Here is a 10,401-nt window from a genome sequence, read left to right on the forward strand (position 1 = left end):
GCTTTACTCAGCATAATCCTCAGCGCTTGACTTCACCGGAGCTCGCTCGGGGGCTTTGGGGAGTTGGGTGGGCTTTGAGGAGTCCACCACCTGGTGCTCATCTTTCCCTCCCCAGCTTCGCCGTCCCTCCTCTTCCCATGTCATTGTGCAGTTAAGAATATACTGAGGCTTATCTTTAACTGTCCTGCGTGCCTCTGCCCCGCTCGGGAGGGAGATTGCCCTCCGCCGTTATTGGGTTTCTCTTTGCTCGTTTCCGAGCGGGGCAGAGGTGCCGCAGAGGGATCGGCAGCTCCGTTTGGGTGACGGCGGTACCCCCGTGCCCCGGCACTGGGGCTGCTCCCCGCGCTCACCCCAGCAGCTTCTGCACGTCTCTCCCTCCCGGCCATGCTCTCACACCTTTCCCTTCTCCGCTTTTCCCCGCGGTCAGCGAGTCTCCCCTGGCACCGTTTCCCCTCCTGGCAAGGAAGCGGGTCCTTGATATTACATTTCCTAATTCCGTTCATCTTACTTTCTAGATCTTTGTTCAAAACACCGGCAGGAAAGAAGGGTTGAAGGCAGCAGCCTGTCCCCGGGTTTCCTGTTTTACGTCTAGTTTTCATCCCGTGTCTGGCAGAGCCAATCTGGGGAGGATTGGAGTTAAACTTTTGGGGGGTGGAGATGCCCTTTTCTTATGGGGGATTGAGCCCTCCTGGCCCTTTGCATCTACAAGATGCTTTTCTCAGGCCGGGACTTGTGGGCTTAAGTAAATATTGGTTAATTCGAGAGCAGTCAAGTGTAGTTTGTGATAACGAGAGAGATAAGAGGGTTTTGCTGCAGAGTAGAGCCAGATCCTTCAGCTCAGCCCAAAGCAAGCCCTTTGTTGCGGATACTGTAATTACCGAATAATACCAAAGCATTTGCTTTTAGGAAATTGATTTTATTTTGGTAAGGGCTCTTTTCCTGATTTTTGTTATCCAGGTTCCTGCTTGTGCCAAGAAATCTCAGCTGCTGAGGCCCTGTTGTGCTTGGCATGATGTAAATGGCAAATGTGCCCGAGACTTTAGAATCTAAATATATACTCGGGATGAGGATGCAAAATAAGGCTGGTACTCAGCTGTGGTCTCTTCGCTAAATGCCAGTTATGCTTCATGAGTATTTGCGGGAGCGTATTGTGTAGCGGGGTGAATTTGAGAGGCCACGTTACAAATCCCTTGGGAAAAAAAAAAAAAAAAAAAAAGAGGTTCAAAGAGACCCCTGTGGTTTTCTCGTTCCCCTCCTGCTCCAAAGCGGTGCTGCCTTCAACGGTCGGTGAAACCGCTCATCGTTGGAGTTGCGGTGGGAGAGCAGAGTGGTTTTCTCCAGGTGGCATCTGCCTGGGGTTCACGGAGCTGGAAGGTGACGACCCCTCCCCGTGGCAATAGTAGTTTCTCGTCCCACGAGGTGACGGAGCTGATCTGCAGCGATACCATGAGCATTTAGCTCAGATCGGCCCCTCCACGGGATGTCCTTTAGATCGCTGTGGACACCGGTGTCGCAAGGCCTTGCTAATGATTAGCTCGCTCGCGGCTGTCGCGGCCGGCGCGGGGAGGTGGCTTGGGGTGTTTCACAACAGGTTCAGGGGTTTTGTCTTCTCCCCTCCCTCCCCTTCCACCCGCTGCCTCCCCTTCTTATTAACCTTATCAGCTGCTACAGCAGCAGAGTACTCTGTCCTCTTCTGGATAACGCGTGGCCGTGGTACGTTCATAAAGAAAGAAAGTGAAAAGAACGAGCTCTTATCTCGTCCCGTTCCAAAGAGCGAGAACAAGCGATCATAGTATGAAGTCCCAACGGCGGGTGTCCACGTCTGCGCTGCCCTCGGGGGGCGCGTTCCTTCGGCCGGTAAGCAGCCGCCCGCTCAGCCCCGTTAGCCGGGCGCACCGAAGCGGTGAGCTTGTCGGAGAACTTGGTGGTGAGAAGGACCGCTGTTCCACCGGGGACCTGCCCACGCCGTCCCTTGCTGTAAATCCTGTGGCCCAAGAAGGAGCAGTGCTATTAAATCCCCTTGGAAAAGGAGGTGGTGGCTGAGGAGGGGAGAGAAGGGACTGTATCTTGTAACAGCGCTTGTCGTCTGGAGTTGCCGTGTCCTTGCGATGTTGGCTCTAATGTTGGCGTTGCTGTGGGTCGGGGTGGTTTGTCTCTGTTATAGGCAGTTGCATCAGACGAGCGCGCTGTCCGTGGGGGTGATGGAGGAGTCTTACCGGGATACGCTGGAGTGTACAGAAGAGGACATCACGGACAAGGTAAGAGCGATGCTGTCTGCGCTATCCCGGAGCATGTAGTGCCTTGCAAAGCTCCGAGACCCCCAGGCAGGAGTTAGGCTGAAGCTTCTCATCCTGCGCAGCTGGCAGCGGGTAGCTCAGTGCCGGGGCAGGGGGGACGTACGAAGCCCTCCGCATCGAGGGGACGGAGAAGGAAGAGCGCCGCGAGTCGAATCGCCGAGGTCCTGCGTTGAGTCAGGAGGTGGCACTGGTGGCTTCTCCCGGGGATGGAGGTGTGCTGCCCCCCTTGCAGAGAGGGGGTCGTCCCTCCGGCTCCCCGGGAGGAGGGGGTGGCTCTTTGCAGGCTGTATTTTCGCTTCTGCTTCGCCTAATGAGATGTTCCCAATTTCGGCTTTTCTGAGACGAGCAGTCACCTGATGCGAAACCAAGGACTTCCTCTCCATGGCACGCTCTTGCCGCTGCTGCTCGTGCCGTCAGGATAGAAAGCTGATTTTGTGCTGGTCCTGTTGGGTTTTACTGGGGTGGTAGGAGAAAAGGGCAAGACGGGAGCTGGGCAGGAGCACGAGAAAGCTTTCCTTTGTGCTCCCCTAGGTAAAAATAGCTAAGAGAAAGCAGGAAAGGTAAAGATAGGTGAGTTGTGGCTTGTGTAAGCATTTGCTACAGTCCCAAAACTCCTTGAAAATGTTTTTTTTTTTAATTCTGGAATCCCAAATAGCTGCATGGAGCAGCACGTGAAAGAGAAATACATATATGCGTGGCTGCGCTTGGGTATAATCATAATGCATAGAAGACCTTTAAAAAACCATATAAAAACCCAACGTTTTTCCAAGTCTGAAAGTTGGATAAAACACTCGCGTTTCTGAAGGCATCTGGCTGGGGAAACCGTGTATGCGCTTCTGCGGAAGGCCTTGTGTCTCTGCATGGTTCTCTTCTTAACACACTTGCACGTCGCTTGCCCTTCTCCCCAGAGCGACGCTTTGGGTTTTGCAGACATGCTCCTAATTGCCTGTCTTTTGTCATTGTTCTTGTATGGGTATAAATGGGGTTTTGGGGACCACAGACTCTGTCTTTCTGCCGTTCCCCACCCACCCACCCACTCTTGCTTGAGTGGGAAGTAGAGGGTCGCCCCCGGCCCCCTTTGCTCTTCAAAGTTGGGCGCTATTTAGGGAAAATGAATGAAAATGCAAAGACAGCTGAAATAAAGCCCTGTATAGGTACAGGGAGGCGATACTCATCTCTGATCCTGCCCCACCAGCGAGCGTTGTTTCGCCCTGCGTGGCTTTATTTACGTGTAGCTGTGAGCGCAGGGTGTTGCAGTCCTGCTTCCAGGTTATCCCCAGCCTCAGGGCTGCGCTTGGACGCCGCAGAGCTCTGGTGGTCCAGCTGGGATCCCTCTAGCCCTCCACGTAGGCTTTTATCACGAGGAGTACGACGAAAGGAAAGAGCGAAGTGTTTGGCCATGTATTGGTACATGGGAGACATCAAAAACTGAGAAACAAGGGAGTAAAAAGATGCTTTAAATCGAGGCATGGCTACCCGATTCCGGTGGGATTCCATTTTTAAGCAGCGGTGGCTCCTGCGGCTCAGGCTGCCCTGTGTGGTGAAGAGCGGGATGCAGGTGATGCCGGGAGCTGCGTCGGGGTGACCGGCTCTGAATCGGTGTGACAAACCCGAGGCAGCCCCTGCACGGCGCGCCGGAGGTGGTGGGAGTTGCTCTAGCACTTGGGGCGACTTTGCCAGCGGGTTTAAGCACGGGGTGACCGATCCTCCCCTCTCTTGTCGCGCAGGTGGTCTTTTTGGAGAAGCGGGTGACGGAGCTGGAGAAGGACACGGCTGCTAACGGCGAGCAGCACAGCCGCCTCAAGCAGGAAAACCTGCAGCTCGTGCACAGGTAAGGGAGCCTGGCTTGTACCGTGGCCAAAATCCAGCTTAGCATCGCCGGGGGTGGCTTTTCTCACCCCCTACGCCTGCTGCAGCACCCCCCCCCCCCCTGCACGCAGGCAGGAGCTGCTCTGGCGCTACCGGAGCGCGCGGAGTGAGGAGGCAGCAGGAGAGGAGAGACACGGACAGAAAATAGCAGGGAAACTTCACAGCTCTGCCCTCGACGATCCGACACCGCCCTGGCCGCGCTTAAATCCAGCCGGGGTTCGGGCTGCCTTCTCCACGCGAGGGCCGCGTGTGGGATCGCAGCATCCTGCACACGTTTTGCTGGCTCGCTGGCGAATTCCCGGGAGCTCAGGAAACCGCTTGCGGCTCAGCCGGGACAAATGGGATGCCAGCATCTCTCTCCTTCGCAGCGTTCTGCTCACTTATAGTGCTTTTTAGGTCTTTTTTAATATCTTTCTTTTTTTTTTTTTTTTAATGCACTGCCTGCTGTTTGTGTGTCCACCCTGAAAGGTCTCTCTGGAGCTCCAGGGGTTGATTCAGAGGAGCACAGGGAGCTCGTGCTCCTTGGAAAACTTCCCATTCGAGGAGGAGAACGCACTTGCCCGCTGTGGACTCTTTCTGGCCCTTATTTCAGCCGTTAGATCTGGGCGGAAGGTCCAGCAGGGTCCCTGCTACCCAGCTCTGCCCTCCCCGCGGCCAGCCTGCGTCCTGTTGCTTTCGGATCCTGTAGCCCTTTGGATCCCGTTGGATGTAATCACCACCTTTACTAATCTGGCAGGCTTCTCTCTTCCAGCAGCGTATTTACCCTTCGGCAGATAAACCCGGCAGGAGTTTATCTATAGGGCTGTAAGACTGTTAAGTAACAACCGTGTCAGGGAACCGAGCGATGCAAACAAAGGTTTCTCTAAGCCCCGATGAACTTTACAGCCAGGGAAACGTTTTCACTTTAGCAGCTTGGCCCAGAAGTGTCAGTCGGCTTTTAATCAAGTAAAGCCCCGCGTGTGCTCCTTGCCGGTTGAAGAACGCGTTCGTCGGGCAAAAACCTTCCCCACCTGCCTGCGGGAAGCCGTTTGCGTAAACTCCAGCGCACCAGCTTCCGAGCGAACCTCGGCTCTCGCACCGCTGCTGGGGTTGGGTGGGGGATTTTGGGGGTCTGGGGGCTTGGCCACTCTCCGTTTGCCCCCCGCCTGCGCCGTCGCGGTCTCGGGACCGCGTGGAAATTGCAGTTATGCCAGCACACAGACCTGCAGGTCCCATCTTGGGTTTTTTTTTTCTGTTGGGAAAATGAGAGAGTGAAAAGGGAGGAGGATTGAGATGAGATTCCCGTTAAGCAGCTTGTTGTGGGTGATGCTGTGACCGTGACTCGTGGGTTATAAAATGATCGCTGGGCTTTCACACTCACCTCACCCCCTTGCTGGCTTCCCTCTTAAAAAGGGGTTTGATGCAGCCTGGAGACTTAAAAAACTAGACGGAGACAATACCGGCATGTACCACCTGGCTTATTTTATTTGACTGTCCTGTTGGTCGGCAGTAGTGTCCATGGACTGTTTTGCGCTCCCGCTGCATCTGCTGGGACGAAGCGAAGCCCTCGTACACCCTCTGCGCCGCGTGCGCTTCCCCTGACGCCTCGCTGCATTTCATGGTCTCCTTCTCCCAGTTATTCCGTGGGGTGGGAGAAAGGTTGGGTTGGGAAGAGCGCCCGATCCCTCCCTTGGGACGGCAGCGTGCCGGGGGTGAGCCCTCAGAGCAGCTAATCCTCTCTCTCTCTCTCCTCTCCGCAGAGCCAACGCTCTCGAGGAACAGCTGAAGGAGCAGGAGCTGAGAGCTGACCAAACGCTCCTGGAGGAGATCAAGAAGCAGAGGGAGCTGCTGAGCAAAATGGAAAGGGAGAAGAGCATTGAGATTGAGAACCTGCAGGCCAGGTGGGGCTGGGGCAGGGCTGGGTGGTGGCAGGTCTGCCGGACCCACACCTACACGCTGGAATACGCGTAGAGGCTGACGCTTTGCAACCGCAGCCTTTGGGGAGACAAAGCGCGGTAGACAGTGAGTTTAACGCAGTTAAAGTCATCACTAAAGTCATTATAAACGCTGAGTTTTGGCTACTTTTACCTTCATTCCTAAATCAAGCCCTTCCGTGAACCTCATCTCAGACTCTTTATTTGAATTTCCCTGGTGCGGTTTAAATTGAGCTCGCGTTCTCCATCCGTGGGGCTGTCCCCTCAGTGTGCGAATGGAGAGGTGGTTTGTTCGTGCTTGTTCCCACAAATGACCCGTGGAAATACGTTTGACGCTCAGATGTTTTCCACCTTCATGGCAACAGGCCATGACGAGCTGGAAGAGCTGTCAGACAGGCAGTGTCCCACGCAGGATGCTTCGTGCTGCCTGTTGGCTTCCAAAGGAAAAAGTGCTGTGGGAAAGGTTTCATTCAATTTAACTTTTTTTTTTTTTTTGGATGGGGTATTTCTTGCTGCTTTTCCAGAATGGGTTTTCCTATTGTTCAACCCTTGCAGTAAAATGAAGGCAGGGAGGTTTTTTTACCGGGCTTCTAGTAGGACAGTTACCATGATGAACGGATGGGACTTTGCCTGGAGAACTGAAGCCCTCTCCAAACCCTCCGTGTCTGCTTTTTGGTGCCAAGCGCTGAGGCTCGCCCGTGGACCGATGAAGCCCTTGGCCTAAAAAAATAGCGTTGGACTGGTTGAGGAGGGCATGGCACTGGGCAGCAGACTCACCACAAGTTGTGCGGATGCCCCTCTCTTTCCCCTGGGAGTAGAAATAGTGGAAATTTCAGTGGCCAGTCCGGCCCAAAACCCACGACGCGGGGTTTGCTTTGAAACGATAAATCACTGCCGGCTTGCCTTCAGCAGGTCCTGCTTTAATATTCCTAGCGATGTTTCAACCAAGTCTCCTGCGCTTGGGATGTTTGGGAGAGTTTCTTACGCGTCTCTTTGCTGTCGCAGGCTGCAGCAGCTGGACGACGAGAACAGCGAGCTGAGGTCCTGCGTCCCGTGTTTAAAAGCCAACATCGAGAGGCTTGAGGAGGTGAGGACCGTGTGCGTGCGGGGTGCCCGAGCCGGAGCTGTGTTTTTGACTTCTCACGTGGCTCGAGCTGAAATTCGCAGTTTACACGAAGGGCTTATGTGAGATCTGTTTCATGTAACGAGCAAATCGGCTTCTTCTGTCGTCCCATCCCGTCAGAGCTACCCCGTACCGCTATCCGTGCAGGTTCCCGGTGTTTGCCATGGAAGCTGGGATTAACAACCCCCCGAATAAATCTCTCTGTGAGAGTGCAGCCTGTGGGAAGCAGAGCCGGAGGGTGCAGCGGTGACAGCCCTGTCCTGGCTGGTTAGGAGGGGACTCGTGCCCTCTTGTGGAAACTTGTCCCCATCCCTGTGGCTGCAGCCCGCAGCGGGACAGTCGGCTGCAGGGGAGGAAGAGGAGGGGGTGTGCTTCATCTCTGCATCCTGCCCGGGCACATGCGGCCTCGCTGGGATTTTCGTGTTGAGCCTTCAAAGCGCTGTGTTATCTCCCAAATCCTCTCCCTCTCGCCCTGCTCGGGATTCAGCGCTGTGCGGCTGCTGTGGGGTGAGGGGCTTGCTGAGGCACCGCCGTCATCATAGAGTCATAGAATGGTTTGGGTTGGAAGGGACCTTGAAGATCATCGAGTTCCCCCCCCCTGCCCTGGGCAGGGACACCTCCCACCAGCCCAGGTTGCTCCAAGCCCCGTCCAACCTGGCCTTGAACACCTCCAGGGATGGGGCAGCCACAGCTTCTCGGGGCAACCTGCCCCAGGGGCTCACCACCCGCAGAGTGAAACACTTCTTCCTATATCTAACCTAAATCTCCCCTCTGTCAGTTTAAAACTGTTCCCCCTCGTCCCACGGCTCCCCTCCCTGATCCAGAGTCCCCCCCCAGCTCTCCTGGAGCTCCTTTAGGCACTGGAAGGGGCTCTGAGGTCTCCCCTTTTTCGCCTTCTCTTCTCCAGGCTGAACCCCCGCAACTCTCCCAGCCTGTCCTCCCAGCAGAGGGGCTCCAGCCCTCCCAGCATCTCTGGGGCCTCCTCTGGCCCCGCTCCAATCGCTCCGTGTCCTTCTGCTGGTGAGACCCTTCTGATGCAGCCCAGGATCCGGTTGTCCTTCTGGGCTGCGATCGCCCATTGCCGGCTCGTGTTGAGCTTCTCGTCAATCAGCCCCCCCAGGTCCTTCTCCTCAGGGCTGCTCTCCGTCCATCCTCCCCCCAGCCTGGAGTTGTGCGTGGGGTTGCCCCATGGGCTGGACAAGATCCTCAGTTTTGGAGAGGATGTTGGGTTACAGATGTAACATCTGGCACAAAGGCTTCGTTTTGTTCCTGTTCAAGCTTGTGGCAGATGCAAGATTAAAATTTAAGTGAAATCAAACCTCTCTGCCCCGCTAAAGGCCCTCAGGTGTTTCATCTACTCGCAGTCTTCGAGCCTGCGGGAGAGCGCTGTGGCTCCATCTCTGCCCGACGTGGCCACGACGAAGTGGTCCTCATCTTGCCAAGATCTTTTAAGCACAGTGCGTCGAGGCTGGGGGTAGGAAAACCACTGCGGATCCGAGGATAAATTTCCTGCTTAGGTGTGTTACGGCCACATGAAGTCGGTTTTGATCCTTAATCTCTCTGCAGAGCAGTGCTGCTTTTCTGCGCAGTTAATGGGATTAACGAGGAGGGAGAGGTGCAATTACTGCCCCTCCCTGCCGAGGAGAGAAGTCCTGCTCATGACCTGCTGTCTTGTACTCTGTCTGAAATCAGGATTTTGTGGTCAGCGTTGCATTTTCTGCTGACACAGTGCTTTTGCTGCTGTGCTCCGTGGTCCGGGGTGCCTCACACCCATCAGCTGGAGCTCTCCCTTCCGAGCTGCTCCTTATCTCTTCGTGGCGTGGGCCGTCCAGCACCGCCTTTGCTCGGTGGCAGTTTTTGTCTTTCTGGAAGGCAAAACCTTTCCTCGTGGGGAGAGCGGGGCTGGAAGCTGCGAGCTTGAGGAGGAGCTGCACTGGTGGCAGGCAGAAGGGTGCTGCTGTGCAGGGAAGCGTCCTGCGCAGGGCTGTTGGCATCACGGAGTGACAAGCTTTACCTGTCCTCTCAAATGTTCGGACAGAGCTTTGAGCGTAAGAAGGGGACAGAGCCGGGCTGTATGTTCTTCATCCTGGCTTGAACTGGTCATACTCCTCCTCTTGCCGATCCTTGATTAAGGTCTTTTCTAGCCAAAACGGAGAATGAGCATTCCCAGAGTGGCTTAAGATCTTGGATTCTTGGCTTTTCTGCAATTCAGACCAAAGGAGCCTTATGATTTAATGTCTCTTCTTGGCCTGTAGCCTCTCTGCTGGCCGCAGTCCTGCCCAAGCCGTGTCCCACGCCAGCACCACGCTGCCCAGAAAGCTGCACGAGTGCGGATATTTGCCTGCGTGCGTTTATTCTCCAGTCAGCTCTTATTACCTCTCTCTTAGCAGTGCGATTTCAGTGTGTGGCTCCTCTTGCTGCTGCCAAAGCGCTCGGGCTCTGAAGCCTTCCGACAGCAAATGAAATCCCAGCAGGCAGAGCATCCGAATGCGTCAGCGAGAAGAGCCTTCCCCGCCGTGCTCAGCGTGCGCCGTGTCCTTGAGCGAGTGGGAAGAGCCCTGGCAGCGCCGAGCGAAGACGGGCCCGGTGACTGTTGCCTTTCGTGTCGTTACAGGAGAAGCAGAAGCTGCTGGATGAGATCGAAGACCTCACCGTGCAGCTCACGGAGGAGCAGGAGAAAAAGAGGAAGATGGGGGACAAGCTGAGTCAGGAGAGGCACCAGTTTCAGAAGGAGAAGGAGTCGACGCAGGAGGTGAGTAGAGTCCGGGCTGCCTCCCTGTCCTGCTGGTCCCCCAAATTAGGGCTATGTGGGGAGGCTGGCCTCGGCAGCCTCTCCAAAAATAGATATAACTGGAGCATCCAGTCCTGCCTGGGCAGAGAAAGATAGTACAGCAGTATAGCTGTGTAACATCCGTGGCTTTTGCCTGTGTTAAAATTCAGCCGTGCGTCTCCGCCTCTGCAAACCCGGTGGGACTGTGCCACCTTGGTCTGTTCCCACGGGCCCCCTTTCTCTTCCGCATCAAAGGAGCGGTGGCGGAAGCACGGCGACGATGGCACGTGGAGCCAGGCGGGAGGGGAGAGGGCTGCCGGGCTGCTTGGGTGAGAGCTGCCAGCTCCTGTGTGCCCGGGGGGTAAAACCACAGACCCCCCCCACCCCTTCCAGGGGTCTGGGGGTGGGGATTCTACCCGGAGGCTCAGG

At 55.6% G+C, this 10,401-nt stretch overlaps 1 protein-coding gene across 1 annotated transcript in view; it reads left to right on the top strand.

The window, feature by feature from the left end:
- RAB11FIP3 (RAB11 family interacting protein 3 (class II)) overlaps positions 1 to 10,401 on the top strand; it is a 74,202-nt gene that overhangs the window by 60,906 nt on the left and 2,895 nt on the right. The window contains exons 8-12 of the mRNA XM_009881973.1: positions 2,165 to 2,258; positions 4,025 to 4,128; positions 5,906 to 6,046; positions 7,085 to 7,166; positions 9,817 to 9,954. Coding sequence (XP_009880275.1) covers positions 2,165 to 2,258; positions 4,025 to 4,128; positions 5,906 to 6,046; positions 7,085 to 7,166; positions 9,817 to 9,954 — 559 coding nt within the window. The remainder of the gene's footprint in view (positions 1 to 2,164; positions 2,259 to 4,024; positions 4,129 to 5,905; positions 6,047 to 7,084; positions 7,167 to 9,816; positions 9,955 to 10,401) is intronic.

The sequence above is a fragment of the Charadrius vociferus genome, unplaced genomic scaffold, assembly GCF_000708025.1.
Source record: "Charadrius vociferus isolate BGI_N301 unplaced genomic scaffold, ASM70802v2 scaffold593, whole genome shotgun sequence".
NCBI classification, from domain to species: domain Eukaryota; kingdom Metazoa; phylum Chordata; class Aves; order Charadriiformes; family Charadriidae; genus Charadrius; species Charadrius vociferus.